The sequence below is a fragment of the Watersipora subatra genome, chromosome 8, assembly GCF_963576615.1.
Source record: "Watersipora subatra chromosome 8, tzWatSuba1.1, whole genome shotgun sequence".
In the NCBI taxonomy this organism is placed as follows: domain Eukaryota; kingdom Metazoa; phylum Bryozoa; class Gymnolaemata; order Cheilostomatida; family Watersiporidae; genus Watersipora; species Watersipora subatra.
The window spans coordinates 16133003-16152333 of record NC_088715.1 but is presented as its reverse complement, the minus strand read 5'-3'; the positions used below and the strand labels follow the sequence as shown (position 1 = coordinate 16152333).

The window sequence follows — 19331 nt, the reverse complement described above, 5'->3', positions numbered from 1 at the left end:
TTAGTAATTTTGGGATAGTTAGAGAGAGTATAATGTAAAGATTTGATTAATATGTAGTTTCCTGTGCGGAACTTAATTACTAACTGCCAAAACATAGAAAGACCAAAAATGTTGGACGTCTATTTAACAATGAATAAATAGGCTGCTACAATAGAGTGATTCATAGCAAAAAGCAGGCAATTCATGTAATACAATAGAATACAGGCTATGAATTAGATGCTTGGGTAGCCAGTGCACATTCTCACCTGTGATACAGAGAAATGTTGGCTGCTTTTTTTTCTTGCCCTCCTTAGCTTTACTAACGCTCATGCAACTAACGAGCCTCTCAGTGGTGAAAAGCTCTTTCTGTATGATTTCTCTAGCCCTGATAAGGTCTGTGGTTGTAGCATTAGATACAGTTTTAGATAGTTTTCTTCCTCCGGGAGTTCCTGCAAACCGAACAACCACGTTGCTAGCAAATTTCTGTTGGTATAATAAAATATCTTATTGGCTTCGTCTGACAAAATTCAAAAAATCTTACAAACAACATTGACATATAGTCTTTCACCAGATAAAGGCATCATGCAGACATGCCTCAGCTGGGTTCAACAGATTTGTGAAGTAAGATTTGTGAAACAAACTATGTTTGCTTTAAAATTGAATGTGTTGCAATTTTCTCATGCCTATCAATTTTAGCAATTGTTTTTTTGCATTTAAGAATGTCAATGTTTTGACACAACGATATGACATATGAAATGTCTTCATTCCCTGAATCAGTAAGCTGCTTCCGATTTACTTGTTTTAATTTATGCATTTGTAATATCAAATTACCAAACATGTTTACATGTGTATTGTGTAGTCTACGGACTTACTACTAGTATGCAAAATGAAAATATTTGATATCTGGACTTTTAGGGACTAAGATTGAAAAAGCAATTGCAAGATGTTATTAATTACAAAAAAATTGGCTTTCCTTCAAGTTTGCATGTTTTTATTGAGGTCTGCTTGACTCCGTCTTCCATATATTCGCAAGCAAACAAAATGAAACAGTTTTCAGTTTCCAATATAACTAGTGAGCAGGGCATATCAACGACTTTTTTGTTTTAGATAGTTAATCTAGATAACTATAGGTTAGATAGGAAAAAAGTTTCACGTGCATTTTCTGTGCAATCACATCAAAATAATTCTCTGTTTAAAAGTATAAACAAAACTTTAAACGTTTAATTACAAATGTGTATACAAAGGCACTACGCATTCTGGGTCTACTCAAGCACTCACTTTACAGTGCTCCTCAGAAAATTAAACTGCTTGCATATAAGACTATTTGTCGGCCCTTGCTTGAATATGCTGCGGAGGTATGGGACCCAGTAACTAAATCTCATTCTACTCAATTAGAGAATATCCAAAGTAAAGCTATTCGCTTTGTAAAAAACATCAAGGGTCGAGATATTTCAGTGACTGACAGCAAAATTGAAGCGGGGCTGACCTCACTTCAAAAAAGAAGGCAATTGCAAAGAATTTCTTTATTTTGTCGTGTTACAACAGATAACTATTTGCTTCCTTCTTTTGAGGACACTTTAAATTTTATGCAGAGCTCAACTCACAGTATGAGTACTCGCACTCAGGGTTACAATGCTATTGCTTGTGAGTCAAGCTTGTTTTTACAGAGTTTTTTAGTACGAACGGCAAGGGAAATTCGCACAGGAGAAATTCTTGATGATTTTTAAAAAAAACTAATATTACTATAGCTTTTTCATGTAAATTTTTTATTGAATAAATGGGTTTAACAATATTTTGATAGGCACATGAAACTGTCGTTTTAATATGGTGCTATAACGTGCATACTTTTAGGGTGGATTTTTAACAATCAATTTTAGCTATAAATCTTACAGTAAAAAAATTAACTTTTCATTTTAATGACTCTCAATTTTTACGATTCAGTGGTCAGAGGGTCCCACATTTTACTCGGCTCAAGAGGTCTTGGGACCTAATTTATCCAGATCCAGATCCAGAATTTAGCCTTTGAACGTTAATTTTCGGACAATAAAGACATATCACATGCACATAATGCAATTGACAAGTCACCTACCACGATTCATAGCTTCAATGTTACAAAATCTCTATATTTAGGTCAAACATATATTTAATCGCATAACCAGTCAATGCACCATAATGAGCTTCTAAAAGCAAGGAAGAAAAAACAAACCGGAAATGTTCTTCAAAACAGAGGCCGCCATGGTGTAAACTAGCAATATTATGCCTATTGGACTACGGACTAGTACGAGTATATCATGTAATTTTGTTAAAAATAAATTTAAAAAAAATTGTTTAAATATTAATTTATTATTTACAAAAAAATAAAAACGTTTTTCAAATTTTTTTATAGCGTTATAAGAAATTGTTTAGGCTGTACCCCATCGTTTCCGGCTGGTTTCTACGGAAACGGGTAATATTGCAGGCTTATCATAAGGAATGATTGTGTTGTAATTTCAGTATTTTACCAACACCTTTACAACAAATTAGCTAAAATGAGTGCTAATCACGTTCATCCAAATCCAGGATTTTCTGATTATGAAAGAAATATTCGACGTTCGGCTCGAGTTCCCGAGCTTCTAAGTTCCAAAGAGTATAGCAGTGGGAGAGATCTTCCGTGCCCGATGGCCGAGTTATCCCAGATTAAAGAATGGTCTAAACGTGCTTGGTCAGCAAATGATCGAAGTGAAACAACTTATCAGTTTCAATATTGCCCTAAAGAGTTAGATGAACGTACACCGTCAGCTCCTACTGAGAAAGGAAGATTAAACAAACCTCATCCAAAAGAGTAAGATAAATTATACTTTTGTTTCCTTGTTTCAGCTGTGCTTGACTTTGTTTTACTTGTTTAGATATATTGCGTGATTATACCAATTGATTCATGTATATGTTACAGAATGTTTCTGACAAATCGTCTTCACTACGTGCCAGGCTACCACAATGCTGATACAGCTATTGGGAAATCTCCATATCTGGTAGAGTAGCTCAAAACTCTTTAGCAACTTTTTTGTGACTCATTGCTATCATTTGCAGCAATTCATACTTTTGTTCAGTTTACCACTAAGTATTTTAATCAGAAGTATAAATGCTCAAGATTTGTTATACTGTCTACGAAATAAGCCAGATAGGCTTTATTGCAAAGGTAGCATTGCAGCTACATTTATGTTCAGTAATTTGCTCAAAGCAAATAAAAATAAGAAAGCTTCAAAAGGTTCCTACACAGTAATTATTGTTGATAAGATTGGAGCAAGCATGGCTTTTCTCATGCTTTGCTTATATTAATTTTTTTCTCTGCTCAACTTTAATATCAGTTCCAAAAATAATAATAATAATAACATTAATAATAATAATTGACTGGTTCTAATTTTATCTGATTGTTTTAAGATATTTCTGTTGTTTGAATAAATGTTGCCGAACGATTCTTTCGAGATGTTATAATATACCTAGTTTAAAATTAAAACCAAAGTTTTTTTTATTGTTTAAATGATTTATCTATTCCCTGTTTTGAAAACAAGTGCAACTAGGTTAAATAAACTTTGGAGAATTACAGAAGTTGTCCAGTTTAAAATATTATGATATTTAGTGTTGTGATTGAGTTTGTATGAATTAAAAAATTAGTGTTATCGGGGTACATTTTGAATCAATTCTAGAGGTTATAATAACGTTCAAATCAGCTGTTGTAACAGCATGTCATCAAATTGCTACATGTAGCTTAAGGTGTTTAAATAACGCATGATGTAGATGACCTTGAAGCTTGACCTTGAAGCATGGAGATGACCTTGGCTAGTTTTTAAACACTGTTTTTCCCCTACATGTGCTGATCCAGAATAGTATTGTGTTAGATCTTACAAAACTGCTCTTTCTCGCCCCCATTGCATGCCCATTTCTGCAACAGATGTCATGTTTAAATCTTTTCATATCGATTATGTAGGCTTACTAGTTTTTTTCTAGGTCGATTTAAACTGAACAAACTTTGTCTGCTTTTTGACTACTTGTCAATGTATTTGAACTAGGTTACCAAACCCAGTCTGTCATACAGATAAAATAAATTTGGACATCTTTGAGGTTAGCCTACGCAAGGAAAGAGTTGATTGGGTACATAAAGAAGCAAGCCATATTATTTTGAGCAGACTATAGTTTTCACTGTAATACTTTTTATTTAAAATCAATTTATTTTGAGATTCGCTTAAAAGGACTCACAGATTTTTCATTAATAAAAAGCGGCATTTGAATAAATTTGAAAGTGTCTGAAATTATAAAGTGCAATATAGATGTTAAACCGTTTTATTTTACAATAGCAGTTTTGTAAATGAGCAAACTTTTAGACAATCACACAGTTCTGTACATGCGTATTATTAATGAAACAACTAACATGTTTGCCGATAGTTGAAACCTATGACAGTGTATTAGACTAAGTTCCTTCTAACCAACTGCGCTGATTGAATAATTGTGCCAATCAAACGATAAAGACTGCCTTATGACAGGAGAAGTGAACAAATGTACGGTCACTGACCAATAATAGTCTACAGTCATAGTCAAAAGTATTAACCCCCTGCCTTTGTTTCCTACTCCATTTAGCAACACTAGATTAACTTTGAATAGACTACTCACTGCGTAATCTATTTAAGCCATGCATATTGCAGATCATTAGAAAACTGATAATCAAATCTTTCTAATGAAATTAAACATATAAACAGTAAAACCATTTTCACTGAGGAATCGACCTCAGAGATGAACTCCAAACTTTGCTCCAAAAGGACTTTGTGGTTGCATTCCCTCCAGAGACTGCTGGAATAGTTTTAGTTTTAGATAAATGTTTGTAAAGGATAGAAAATTTTTCAATGAATCATTTGATATGTATATTGTCCGGTTTGGGTGGCGCAGAATGGCGATAAAAGTGCAAAAAACCTTATTAATGTCACAAAATGTTGAGGCGTCAATTATTTTGACCTTGATCTTGACCTTGATCTTCTTATAAATAGAATCAAATGTTTTTTAAATGCGAGATGACGCAAACCAATCCTGAAGTTATTTTCAATTGTTGCAAATGTAGTTCAACTAATCAACCCTTATGCAATATAGCGACCATACTAGTTTGTCATAATTCTTTTCGGCACCATATTTATTAGGTTCATACCATTTTGTTTGTTTAGCTCGAATAAATTGACTCCATTAATCTCTTTGATGTGAAACAAATTATATTTTTAGCCCGACTCTTTGTGCGACAAAGATGAACAAAGCTACAGAGTTGGTCTCAAGTCAAAGTATGACGGAGGCATCAGTGACGCCGCTGTGAGACAGTACGCTGACAAAGATGAGTCAGACTTTACTAAGTGGAACAGAACTCTTCCACCAAATGACAGTTGGATGGCTGCCAGCTCACCCTACGGAGGTTCGAGATATTTTCTAAATCGTTTGCAATTCTCTTTTTGTAACGACACTTGTGCCATTTCCTGGCATATATTATAATAGTGCTGTCAGAAATCATGAAACCACCCAATAATTCACACATTTGTTCATCTTGGCATCTTTGTTGGAGTCATGTTAAGCCATTTGATTACCACATATTGCACATCAGATGCAGCAATTTTTTCTTTTTATAGCAAAATCTTTTGCAGCCGAAATGATAGAGTTAGTGTCATCAGGCTATACCTTCTGTACCTGATCATAGGTCTTTCTACACATCTTGAATGGCTCTTTTCAGAGCCTCCAATTATTACAAGACTTGTTCAAATCATACTGCAAAAGTATCACAAAATTAATTAATTCAAAATACAATAAGCAAATAACTAGGCGTCATTAGATTTTTGTCAAAGTAGCATCCAGACTTTCATAGAAAAGATAACTGCCAACTTTTGTTCATTAAAAACTCATTTCATGCCAATTTTTAGAAAGTTCTGCATTTAATATTATACATTTTGTATTAGTTTCTAGCAAAGTCGGTCACTACCAGCAAATGTTTCTTATATGTGCGGTGGTCTCACAATTTCGGATGGCATTGTATTCATTCCTGAAAGTTTTTGGTTGCATTTACAGCGAGGTTTAACAAGGAGGTTTAACAAGCAACCTTTAACCTCTTTAATGACTCAACTGCTGCTGTATAAATTATGTCATATAAAAAACTCTGACATTGAAATGTTTGGTCTGAAAGTTTAGACAACAAAACTGATAACATAAAAACTCATTGACAATTAAATCAAAAGTGTGTAAAAAAATTATGTTTCAAAATCCATCCAAACCTATGAAATTTTTATTACCCTGACAGTCCCATGAGAGACTATTCCATGTAATAAGTATGTGCGCAATTATTCCACAATTTCGAAAGTTGGTTGAGTGTGCCCAGTTGGTAGTGCACTTTGCTGCCTGGTATTTTAGGTTGACTCCTGCGCATTGTGTTTCTCTTTTCTAACGGTCTAGGCATGAATTTGGACAGACTGATGACAGACAGACATTGAGATTAATCTCTATATATTAATCTGTATAATATATATATAATACATATTATAATATGTATAATATATAATATATATTATAATATATTATATAATATATTTATATACATTATATAATTTATTATAGTATATATTATATAATACATGTATATGAGTAAAAGTAGTTATAAATTATTTTTTATTGTGCAAATTGCCAGCTGGACTGACCGGAAATATGACCTTCTTTCTACTAGTAGTGATTACCTTCACACAAAAAAAAAGAGTAAATCTCAAATGATAAATGGTTTTATCTCCAGTAGTTTAGTAGAAGGTTTGTTATTCCTGTACCCTGGGAGTGGTTGGTAGTCTAGAAATAGTTGCTTTATTCACTTGCCATGCACCTTTTAATAGTATATGTTTGGCACGTCTATGGTTTAACCTGGCAGGTCATGCAGGAAGTAGAAATCTTACTAGGTCACTTGACGAAGCTTTAGCTGGCACTGCACATAGCCCAGCCATAGGGCCAGCTTCTCATCATAGATACCAGAGACTAGCTGGTCCAGAAGGTTGGTCACGCTGCTGTGTGATTGGCTAATATTCTATTCCCTGCTTATCCTAACTGCTTTACATGGCTGTGTTTAATATTGTGAGGCGGTCTCTACCTTCCTGGCAGGGGCACAGCCTTAGCTTTTCTTTAATGAGTGTGATGCTAGATAGCCTGTCTTGACAAACTGTTGTTTTTTGGGGAGTTGTTTCCCCGTCGAGCGGGCGAGCAACACAACAACACCTAAGGCTTGTTGTTGCTCACCCGCTCGACGAGGGACAACTCTGCAAAAGCAACAGTTTGTCAAGACAGGCTAGATGCTTGATCTCGCATCGAATTAATGTTGACTAAACACTGTTTTCCATAACTATTTCTTTGGTACTCGTAAGTTGAAAGGTTTCAAACCTTCTTTCTCTATGAGTGTTAGTGCATGGCATCTTGTCCTTTCAGTGCAGGCGTAGGTTTTTAGGCTTATTCTACAGTGTTGTTCCACAGTGAAAACTAAGATAACAATAGCAGTCTTATTTTTTAACTCATGATGCATCTTTTTGTGAAAAAAACTCATTTTTGCGAAATCGCAAAAAATGTCTTTTGTAATTTAGCTCGAGTCAAGATAATAAAATGTTGTGTGGTAACCAATAGAGACAAATTTCAATTACATCAACACAAAACTGCTTATCATTTTACTGAAATAATGTACGGAAATACATCAGAATAAGATTGAGAGCTGAATTTGGTAGCAGCATTGAAGACATTTTGGCTAATCAATTGTGCATGAATGATATAACTTAATGTCCTTGTATTCATGAATCTCAATCTTATGAGCTTAGGCTATCCAACCATTTTGATCACCACCTAAAAGTGAAAGGCTTTCTTAGAAATCGTCTTCTCTTCTCTTGTGTTTGTTGTTCATCAGATATTATTTAAAAAGATTACAGCTCACCCTGCTGTCTTATAATTATAAAATTGGCATTTTTTAATTTATTAAAACAAAATCTATGAAAATGTAAAAAATAAATTTGTATGAAAATGTAGCAAAAGTTACTTTTTGATAAAGCTAAACTTCTACACGTATAAGGTAGCGGCTGCAAAACTTTGGCTCAGAAAAAAAAAAAAACTTGGACCAGAAACTGCAAACCCTTGATTGTTGTTAATTAATAAAAACAATAGAGTTAATTTAGCAAATAGATCTATTACCATTGTAAAACCCTGGCTTTACTTTTGCCTACAGCGTGCATGTAGCCTTTTAAAAAAGCTTGCTAAAGCTTTGCAATTTAGTAAATTTTTGAATTGACCTTTATCATTGATAAGTTGTATAGAGTGGCTCTTTTTTATCAAATTAAAGCCTTTTGGAGGGACAAACAGACAGACAAAAGAATTTGTTTATCTTTAGTAGGTCTGACTGGCATGCCTGTATGTAACAGGATGAAGTAGAATTTTCTTTTTGTTTGTCTACAAACTTCTCTCAAAGTGTTTTATAAAAATTGCTTGAACAATGCAATGCACACATACTGAGATTTCCTTTCTATGTAGATAGGCTAAAATTTGTGAGCTTTGTTTTGCAGTCTTCAAAAATGTTTCAGGCAATGATAAAATTATAAATAAAGGAATATTGTTCTGATAAAGTTAAAAGTTAAAAACAAATTAAAATAATATCTTTTACTGGATTTTTATATTGGAATGATAATGCTTTGCTCTACGTTTTTATTTAATAGTATGGAAATGTAAGTACATATAGGTACCTAAAACAACTAAATCTAATGAGCAATTATACACACACAAAAATCTGTAAACATGATTCATTTGAATGACCATTTGTTTAGGCTTGACAACGTTTGTAGCTTGAACAAAATACAAAAATTCCTATACCGATGTTTTTCCTGTTTGAAACTTTTGTTGAAAAAAAGAACTGCCTTCCTCATGTTAAGCTCATAACAGTGTGAGCAGCTAGAAGCTAAACCATTATTTTGGATTCATGTATCAGCTTTAACTTGTTGTTATAGAACGCTCTAGAATTCAGAGAGCTCTTGATGCACGCCCCAACATGGATAAAGTGCCAAACATGATGATCCCTCAAAAGAGCAAGGGAACTCTGGGTAGTAACCATCAGACTGATAAGTCCAATGTGCAAGGAAATCCTAACAAACCTTTATATAGGTGGGTGAATCTAAAGTATTGAGACATGGCCTGACAGGTCATTGTACCTTGCATGACACCTGCTGCAGGTGATAATGACACAAGGTTCAGCTTTCACATAGGTTGTACTTTCTTGGCAGATTTTATTAGCAATGAGGGTAGCTTTTACTTTTTCAAACTAAATGCAGCCATTTTGGCTTGTTTCCTAAGAGAAATAACCTTGAACTTTTACAATCAATGTAAAAGAAGGTAAAGAACATTCAAAAATTCATCAAAAGTACTGGGACGATCATGCATGTCCATTCTGTGTAGCCATTTTACCTTGCCTAGAATCGGTGCACAAGAGAAAACCATGTAGTTACGCTTTTCCAGTGGCATGGAGAAATATCAAGTAAAAATCTTAAAAAATTGTTTGGTTTTTTCTTTTTGCTGTTAAAAATGGCTTTTGTAGCAGCTAGAATCTAGCCTAGGCAATTTTAGAATCCTAAAAATAGAACACCACTAGGGCTTTTGAGCTTTTGCATTTGTATATATAATGTTCCTTACAGCCAACTTTAATATTTAATTTTTCATTTTCTGTGAGATGTCTAGACATTTCGTATTATTCTTTCACAGGGCATTTTTTGTCACAAGTCTAGCATGGCATCCGATCTCATACGCTTAGGATGTAGACAAGAATTTTACATTTTGTTCAGACTCTGATACCTACAGCCTTCCTCACGTCAGTGAGTTTTAATAAGTGGTGGTTTTCCGACGTTAATTTTTGAAATCTTTTTAGAAAAGGCTATAATAACAAACATTTTGTTTTTAAATATAATGTTTACTTTATATTGTTGAACTGAAAAAATTACGTTATATACAAAACACAACAGGAGTGTTTCGTTGCAACAAAGTAAAATAACTGGCATTGAAGCTCACAGGGTTAAAGATTTTCACAAAAATCGATTAAAACAATTAAATTTTTTTTGCAAAAATCAAAAATTTTGGTGCTCCTATATTGAGCATAAAACATTTCAAATTTGCTTCTTTTTTTAGCATATTTACGTCATTTACAGACTTTACACCATTTAAACTAATGAATATCATCAAAAATATTTATGATGCGTACATATATGTAGATTGTAGGCTAAAGTTAGCACACATTGTTGCATTTAATAAAGTCACAACATGACACTCAAACTATCAGCAGGGGCACAAATACAATAGAATTGTTATCTACTATCAATGAGCGCAGACAACTCCATTTTTCAACATGTTTAGGTATTCATAGTTTGTTAAAATATATGCCAATATTGCATGTCAAGAATTCAGACTACAAGCGCTTCCTCATATACAGTTGGTAAAAATTGTCAAGCAATATCTAAAGATTCCTGTCAACACCGATGGCCTTTTTTGAGAGTTGACCCCCAGCCTATTGCTTGCAGGTCAGGGATTCTAGACTTCTAAGCCTCAGCTACTCTATAAGGGTATGCAACAATTAAAAAGAGATTTTAACACACATGCAGTGTTATGTTTCACGAATTGCAAAAAACAGATAACAGTATCTCAGCAGTGCTGTCATCTGTCACCACATGGCATCGCATAGCCAGCTGCCGTAGACTTCAATAAAGAGTCCTTGTCCATTGCTACCCCTTACAAAGCCTCTCAACGTATATTTTAGGTTTCCAAGGCCTCGAGGAGACTTTTTGATTCATCCAGTATGGCCGCCGAGCATTTGGCATCACCGAATACCTGGCTTTAGAGCAGACCCTCCTGCGAATGGTGTGCTCAGTGTGTACGACCGGCATCAACAGAAACGACTCGCTGGAGTCTATTAACGTCAGCACAGCAGACATCTTAGTCTCTTTACAAGCTGTCAAGGGTCAAGGATTTTTCATAAACATCATTTTTGAAAACTTATTTCTGTCATGGACTTACCTTCACTTGCTCCCAGTACAAGGAAAACCTTTCTACTTGTACGCTTGGTGAAGACAAACACCTTCCTAGGCGTTGCGGAGCGCTTTCACTGTGCCGATTGAAGAGATCATTAAAGCCAATCTTTCGAAAACAGATTGACGTACGAATAACTAAAAAATAATTGCTATTTTTATACTGCTAATAAATAAAATCATCAAGTTTGAAATTCAAATGAATGGTTGCAAGATTAATAACAAAATCACTTTAACTGCAAGTTCTGCTACGATTCAAGTGCACTTTTTGAAATACATGTAGTTTCAAGTTTTCTTTGTATTCGTAGCAGTCATTGATTATAGCTAAATTGCAACAGATCAAAGCATACAAGCTTTTTACATAAAATGACCCATAAACTTCTATTGTAGTTAAAAATACAATAGTGTTTAAATTAATTAAAACTATTTCAAAATTAGTTTAAATTAAAAAAACACGCATTAATCAGTATTTTTGTTAGTCACACTGTCCTTTCTTAGAATAATTTATTTGCAGAAAGTTTGAATAAGATTTTCGCAGTTTGTTTGGTTTTTGTAACTTTCTGTTGTCTTAGTAACGTGAAAAAAACATGTCTCCATTCATTTTAAGGTTTAGCGTTATTCCAAGTATGGGAAAGGAGCGGCAATGGTCTATTTTTGTAATTTTAGTGTTTTTATTCTGTTGCACTCTACTGCTCGACATGACACAAAATAGAAATAATAATAATAATAGAGGAATCGCTATTAATATTTTTATTCTTATGTATTACTTATCTTCACTTTGCTACAGGTTACAGTCCCTTGGTGTTTTTACCATAGACACATAGACATAGCTATACTAGAACCTGCTACAACCCTGAACCATTAAATGTTTTTTGCTTGCAGTTGTTTTGATGGTAGTGGTAATAGCGGGAATATGTCTTGTTTCAAACGATATCACAAACACCTGCTTTAGGTTGTCAAAATTTGCTCAATTAGTGCCAACAACTATGTAGGAGTTGGCTAACAAGTAGTATAATATTTTGTTCTAGATAACACAAAGATCTGTCCATTAATAATTTTATTAGTTCATTTATTTTTCTATCAAATTATTGTATGTCCACGTTTTATATTATAAGACAATTTAAAATTGATACAACTTGCTAATAAAAATACACCTTCTGCAATTATTTCTTGTTCATAATGCTCATAATGTTCATAAAGGGACTCCTCAATCTCTCCTTGATGATCTGCTGCTGCACTTCAATCACCGAGGCTAAGTTGGGTCAGCCATTCATTCTACCTGTATATATAAATCACAGTGTTTGTCTGTTAGTTGTTTGTCCAAAGTATGTCCAGCAATAGCGATGAAGTATAAGGAACAAACAAAGGACTTCAAGCAGGATTTGAACTCACAACCTATCGGTCTGCAGACAGGCGTGTTGTACTTGTAGGCCAGGCCATCACATTGCTATACAATAGCTTAGCACGTCATACTTATTACACCTGTAAATTTTCAATGCCGATTGGTTGGAACACTCAGGCTTCAACTAGCTCGCTTAAAAAGCATGATGCAATCTTTTATCCTAAAACTAGCTTCAATTATAATAAAGGGACTTATTTGAGAGTTTAAAGATGTGCTTAAAGGGTTACTTGCTACAAAACTCACATTACAGTTATTTGATATGAAAAGATTCACCATGTCTTACTCTGTTGTGTTGTAGGGGCAAAATATGTGGAAAAGTGATTACAAGCTCTTAAAAGCTCAAAAACGAACAGAAAGTCGCAGCCACACGAGACCGCCGTAGTTTGGATTCTCTTTCCAAAATGGCTAAAATGTGACGTAGTTGTGAGAGATGGTTTCCATTTACACTTTCTTGCAACCTTATTTGTCAAAATATTTTCACAAATATACTTCACGCATTCAATAAAACCATGTCTATTGTTCTTACCCGTTTGTTTTATCGTCATCGTAATGCTGTCACTATTAGCAGTGATACCCTATAACTTACCGTAAAAATTCATTTAATTTTCAGCCTTAGCTTGAAGGAGTACATATCATTGTCTGACAATCATGACGAGCCTGTTGGTCACTTGTGATAATTGAAAAGTGCCGCAGAAATTATTTGTAGAGTATTGGGTCACATGATCAGATTACGACTTGCCGAATAAACCAAACCGAACCAAAACTGTAAAGTAGCGAGCATCTACATTTGATACGGGGTCTTCGGTAAAACCCGAAGTGTTTGTCATAAACTATTGCTACGATAAGTTTTATATTGAGTTTTTTATTGGCCTTTCATTTCATGTGGGAACATCACGTGACATAACAATAATCAAATTCCATGGCTACGTCATCGAAATAAAGAGACTCCAATCTACGGCGGCTTTTCGATTTTGAGCTTTTAAGAGCTTGTAATCACATTTCCACATATTTTGCACCTACAAAACAACAGAGTAAGACATGGTGAATCTTTTGATACCAAATAACTGTAATGTGAATTTTATTGCAAGTCAACCTTTAAGTAACTCAAATTCTTTAGGTGAAGAGACTTAACCTATATTAATATGAATGTTCTAGGCAAAGATCTTTTGTTATCAATGCAACACCGAGCATTCAGCTACTGACTTCATATCAAAGAGAAGAACTAACACTTACTTTGAAACTAGGAAGTGTACAACTCTTACTTTGAAACTAGGAGGTGGACAACTCTTACCTTGAAACTAGGAAGTGTACAACTCTTACCTTGAAACTAGGAAGTGGATAACTATTACATTGAAACTAGGAAGTGTACAACTTTAAACTTGAAACTAGGAAGTGTACAACTTTTACCTTGACACTAGGAAGTGTACAACTCTTACCGTAAAACTAGGATGTGTACAACTCTTACTTTGAAACTAGGAACTGTACAACTCTTACTTTGAAACTAGGAAGTCTACAGCTCTTACCTTGAAACTAGGAAGTGTACAACTCTTGCAGTAAAACTAGGATGTGTACAACTCTTACTTTGAAACTAGGAAGTGTACAACTCTTACCTTGAAACTAGGATGTGTACAGCTCTTACATACCTCGAAACTAGGAAGTGTACAACTCTTACCGTAAAACTAGGATGTGTACAACTCTTACTTTGAAACTAGGAAGTGTACAACTCTTACCATGAAACTAAGAAGTGTACAACTCTTACCTTGAAACTAGGAAGTATACATCTCTTACCTTGAAACTAGGAAGTATACAACTGTTACTTTGAAACTAAGATGTGTACAACTCTTACCTTGGAGCTAAGAAGTGTACAACTCTTACCTTGACACTAGGAAGTCTACAACTCTTACCTTGAAACTAGGAAGTGTACAACTTTTACATTGACACTAAGAAGTGTACCACTCGCAAATAGGCTAAATTCTTTTGGTTTAAAACTTGTTGAGTTGTACAAAATTCTTATTTCTTAAAATATAATTTTTAGAATTTGGTTATTGTAGACTTTTCCACGCTAGATCGGTGATCGGCCGCAATAAAATTGTTCACACTATCAAAAAACTATATGCATTTACATCAGCATACAGTTTGCAGCATAGCATACAATGTGCCCGCTAAAATGCTTGAATACCTGTCCTGCAGCCACTATTATGAAGGGAAGTTTAGCTCAAGCAGTCTGTGACAACCAATCACCATAGTCGAAGATGAGCACATGGCACAAAATGTCGTGAATGCTCAGCAAAATATCAAAAGATTTTTGACAGTAGCCGATGCTTCCCATACCTTCGTATTGCTTTGATGATGTCATCAATGATCTCATCGGTCCACAGTGCACATATTCACAAATTAATGTTAAGAGGTTCATCTTTCTGTCTTTACTCGAGCGATCTCGGAAGCTATGGACTGATTCTTCAGTTTTGATTGATTGAAGATCTGCATTGGAGGTTTCTGAGATCTTACATTTCTTTACTGCTGCTTCCAGAGTCAACCCCTCAGATTCTTCAAAGAGTTTTCTTCTCAGCTTGTCATCTATGATGCCAAGCAGCAAGGCTTGCATCATAAATTCCTCGTACATTTCTCCAAGGCTACATTCTCTGGCCATCTTGTGTAATTCAGTGATGTACTCATCAACAGAGTGACTTCCTTGTTTCGTAGACAACAGTTGGTGCCTCTTTATAATATTGTTAGAAGTCTTGTTGCATGTCTGGTCAAACTTCACTAACACATCCTGGTAGACCTCCTTTGACTTCCCTTGTTCAAATTTGAAACTTTTGAAAATGTCAGTTCCTCTTGGTCCAATAGACCTCAGAAGGAGGGCGATCTTGATTTTGTCATCCATGTCCGATTTTTCTGCAGCTATCAGGTAGTAACAGAACTCTTCTTTGAAACGAGTCCATTGAGTTGACAGATCACCTCCTTCTTGCAAAGGTTTGGGAACTAAGAAACTGTCTGCACCTGGCATCTTGCACGAAATTTTATAGCATTATCTGTGGTGGCAGGGAAGTTCTTATTCTTAAAGGTGGAACTCACTCGATGGCACCATGTTTGTTTTATTGTTTGTGTGAGGGTAAGTTAGTGCTATATGACTGATTGTTGTTGACAGAACTTGATCATATGTGTGTTTGTCTTCGAGTTTATTTCTTTACTTCAGTCTCACAATTTTAAGCCAGAGAATTTACTGAAAACATAAACAAAAAGGAGTATCAGTATTTAAATACAACATTGCACAGGTAGTGTAACAGAGTATTGAGCATAATACATCAACTGTTCAGAAATGGTTACGAAACACTAGAATACCTTTTGTGTGAAGAGGATCAGTTTGTAGAATGTAGAATATTGGACACGATGTGAAGAACCCAAATATTTACGATAAAATGTTTTGAACCAAACTAAATATTCAAAACTGCATTTGGGAGGATAACTCTAAATTGTTCAAGACATGAACACCAATGCACAATTTTGTTTACATTTCAAAGCGTCATAGCTAACAATATCAAGAAGTTGTGATATTTATATAGATTTTTAGAAAATCTATTTAACAAAACTTTAGAAAAACTAATAGCAGTAACATACTGCCCATCATCGATGTTGTTAGCGTGACTATAAGACTTCAATAGCCATCCCAACTTATAATTAAATATTGTAATAATCTCATAAGAATCGTTAGAAAAAAATATCATCGTAATTTTTTGTACTTTCACTGCTTTGGAGATCAGTTAGAATACCAAAGTACTCAAAAGTTTCCAAAATTTCAGTTACTTTGAAATCGCCAAAAAAGAAACGATTTCAGTACTTCTACGTTAATTACAGAAACCTTCGGCAATTCGACAATGCTATAGACTGGTGAAATGTGCAAGTTATTTTTGCGTGAAATGCGCACGACTTAATATTTCTATTCTCTGTCACTCGGTGTTTCATTTTCCGGTCTTAATTTTGATAAAAGTAAGGCTTGGCCAGTTTTAATAAAGATTTTTGGCCAATTTAATCTGTCTATTTGTGTATAATCCGATCAGATGGGTAAGGTTTAGGAATATGTCGACAATTTTCAAAGACTTGGTAACATGTTCAAATAGGCTTATATGTGTTTTGTATCGTTATTATACTTTAACAACTCTACAAAAAATGGTTAAATTTGTTGATGAGATTTCGATACAAGGGTTTGCGACGTTGTTGATGAATAATTTTCGTAAGTTGTGTGCACATGCATTAATCATAAGGACTCTCAAACATTCGATCCACTCGTTTGGTCGTGGGAATATTTTTTCAGTACAAACCAATACAGATTACTTGTACAAGCCTTAAACATACTTATATAAACCTTCAATATACTTATATAGGCCTTAAACATAAATTATAATACAAATTATAACACTGAAGCAACTTAAAAACAAATTCACCTTACGAACGATCGTTCTCGGAACGTAACTCGTTCGTAAGTAGGGGACCGCCTGTATTATAAAAGTTATTCTTCACAGTCGTGTGGTGGTAGGTGACTGGTTTTAGTCCGTGTTGAGTCCGGGTCTTAACAAAAAGCCAAAGGATCTTCCTCAATACCACTAAGACCTTCTTCAATATGTGAGCTGTTCCTAACATGGCTGTCTTATTATTATTATTACTATTATTGTTGTAAAAGTTTTTCTTCACAGTCGTGTGGTGGTAGGTGACTGGTTGTAGTCCATGTTGAGTCCGGGTCTTAACAAAAGGCCAAAGAATCCAACATCTTTCTCAACTCCACTAAGAGAGGACCTTCCTCAAAATGTGAGCTGTTCCTAAGATGGCCGTCTTCTGTATAGTCTCAAAAGACATATTCACTCCCACCTCCGCCAAGTATGCTACATGCCTCATTGATATCGTTCCAAGTGCACCAATTACTATAGGTATCACTTCGGTCTTCACCTTCCACAGTCTGTTTATCTTGAACCCAAGCTCTTTGTATTTACCAATCTTCTCATCTTCCTTCTGTACTACCCTTGTGTCTCCAGGTATTGCTATGTCTATGACCTGGCAATTACTATTATTATTATTATTATTATTATTATAATAATAATTATTATTATTAGTATTATTATTGAAACTATTATTAAAACTGATGAAAGAAAAGATCAATATAACACAAGAAAAGTCATTGTTGCTCAGCTCTTGTCAATAATAGCTATTGGGTAGAAACTTTTTAAAGCTTTTGTACTTTTCTTTGGTTCGGGCGAATTACTCAACATAAATGTAGCTGCAATGCTGCCTTTGCATTAAAGCCCGTTTAATTTATTTCATAGGTGGTATAACGAATCTTTTGCATTTGTGATTCCAATTAAGAAATCTAGTGTTAAAGTGAAAAAAAAGTGTATTGCTGGAAATAATAGCAATGAGTCGGAGCAAAGTTGCTAAAGAGAGTTGAGTATATTATTACTCTTCAAAATATGGAGATTTCCCAAAAGCTGTATCAGCACTGTAGTAGCCTTGCACACGGTGAAGTCGATTTGTCAGAAACATTCTGTAATATGTGCTTAAATTCAATCTTTTTTCACTACATGATAAGTTTGAGCAAGTAAAGAAAAGCTGTGACAAAGAATTAAGTGTGAGATTTATAACTTAGACTTTTGGTTGAGCTTTGTTTCATCTCCCTCTCCTGATAGGAGCTGATAGCGTGCGTTAATCTAAAGGTGTGAACACACTGAAAGCGAGTTAGACGAAGCTGTAGCGGCTGAGGAGTCAAACGAATGTCACCTCAACACGCACTTGGTGCGATATCATTCTCGTCCATCAGAAAAAAACCAAATACAGTACACAGTTTTGATCAATAAAGTGATGTTATTAGTGACATAGTAATAGTGATATAGTGATGTTATTTACATTAACTTAAATTTGAATTAACATATATTAATTATTATTACGATTTATTTACTTATCAGCTGGCTTTAACTTTTGCGATTTTATGCCAGTTATTCCTCTTGATATCTTCTTTTTCATAATTTTGGTGTCGTTGATTATAGAGGCACTGCATCTTTCTTTCTAGCGCAATGAGTTTCTCTCCCAAATCTGATTACGCTACTATTATTAATTATTTAATCAATTTATTATTATTAATACACTAGCGTTTGGTACGACCACGTTTGCAGTTTTTGCAGTCTATGACCTTGGAACAGCCAATAGCGTGCAACAGCCGCACCCAAAATCAAACATGTTTGAATGCTCTGAAAATGCAACAATCTTGCCGCTGCGGCTGCCGCTTTGTCGCATCGCTTTACTTTTGTATCACAATCACTCTGGTGTGCATGCACTTTAACTCTTTGGGACAATATTGAAACTGAAAAGTTGTTTCACTTTGATCATTTGCTGACAAAGTATGTTTAGATCATTCTTTAATCTGAAATTACTCGGCCATCGGGCACGGAAGATCTCTTCCTCTGTGGTACTCTTTGTAAATTAGAAGCCTGAGCATTTAATTTTGAAATGGTGGAGGATTTATTTGTTTCCTTAATCAAGTAAAAACTATTGTTATACTCATTTGCAGTTTCCCAATTTAGAATTGTGATTATGTTGTCGTCTGTTTGTGATATAGATGTTGTTATATATGTTGGTGATATATGTCTGTTTATTCTTTTATATAAACAGTTTTTTTTATTTTTGTGTTTTTAATTTTTTAATAAATATCTTTTAGCCCGCAATGTAATGAAAGCTGAAACTCGAAGTAGCAAAAGATTACTGTATGTTCATTGCATATCGATGAGCCTTTTACATCAATAATCGGTCCATATGTCAAACGCTTCATTTTTTAATCGATTTGGAAAAGACTCATAACAAAACAATTATTTTGTATATTATATGATTTCTAA

The 19331-nt window shown here is 34.5% G+C and overlaps 2 protein-coding genes across 2 annotated transcripts in view; one reads left to right on the top strand and one right to left on the bottom strand.

Moving 5' to 3' along the window:
* Nucleotides 1-2216, bottom strand: part of LOC137401567 (exocyst complex component 1-like) — a 47826-nt gene extending 45610 nt beyond the window's left edge. Inside the window, exons 1-2 of the mRNA XM_068087995.1 lie at nucleotides 2186-2216; nucleotides 246-428 (exon numbers count right to left, since the gene is read on the bottom strand). Of these exons, the coding sequence (XP_067944096.1) occupies nucleotides 246-428; nucleotides 2186-2216 (214 nt within the window). The remainder of the gene's footprint in view (nucleotides 1-245; nucleotides 429-2185) is intronic.
* Nucleotides 2217-2507: 291 nt separating this feature from the next.
* On the top strand, nucleotides 2508-11213 carry LOC137401985 (uncharacterized). The gene is made up of 5 exons (XM_068088456.1): nucleotides 2508-2800; nucleotides 2909-2987; nucleotides 5221-5404; nucleotides 8991-9144; nucleotides 10784-11213. The coding sequence occupies exons 1-5, from the start codon at nucleotides 2508-2510 to the stop codon at nucleotides 10938-10940; spliced, it is 867 nt and encodes a 288-aa protein (XP_067944557.1). The 3' UTR covers nucleotides 10941-11213.
* The last annotated feature ends 8118 nt before the right edge of the window (nucleotides 11214-19331 follow it).

Bases quoted from the DNA above. Each gene is read 5' to 3' on its own strand.
- LOC137401985 (XM_068088456.1), top strand. From the start codon at position 2,508: ATGAGTGCTAATCACGTTCATCCAAATCCAGGATTTTCTGATTATGAA. The intron at 2,801-2,908 runs GTAAGATAAATT...TATATGTTACAG, and splicing joins AACAAACCTCATCCAAAAGA to AATGTTTCTGACAAATCGTC. The intron at 9,145-10,783 runs GTGGGTGAATCT...CGTATATTTTAG, and splicing joins CCTAACAAACCTTTATATAG to GTTTCCAAGGCCTCGAGGAG.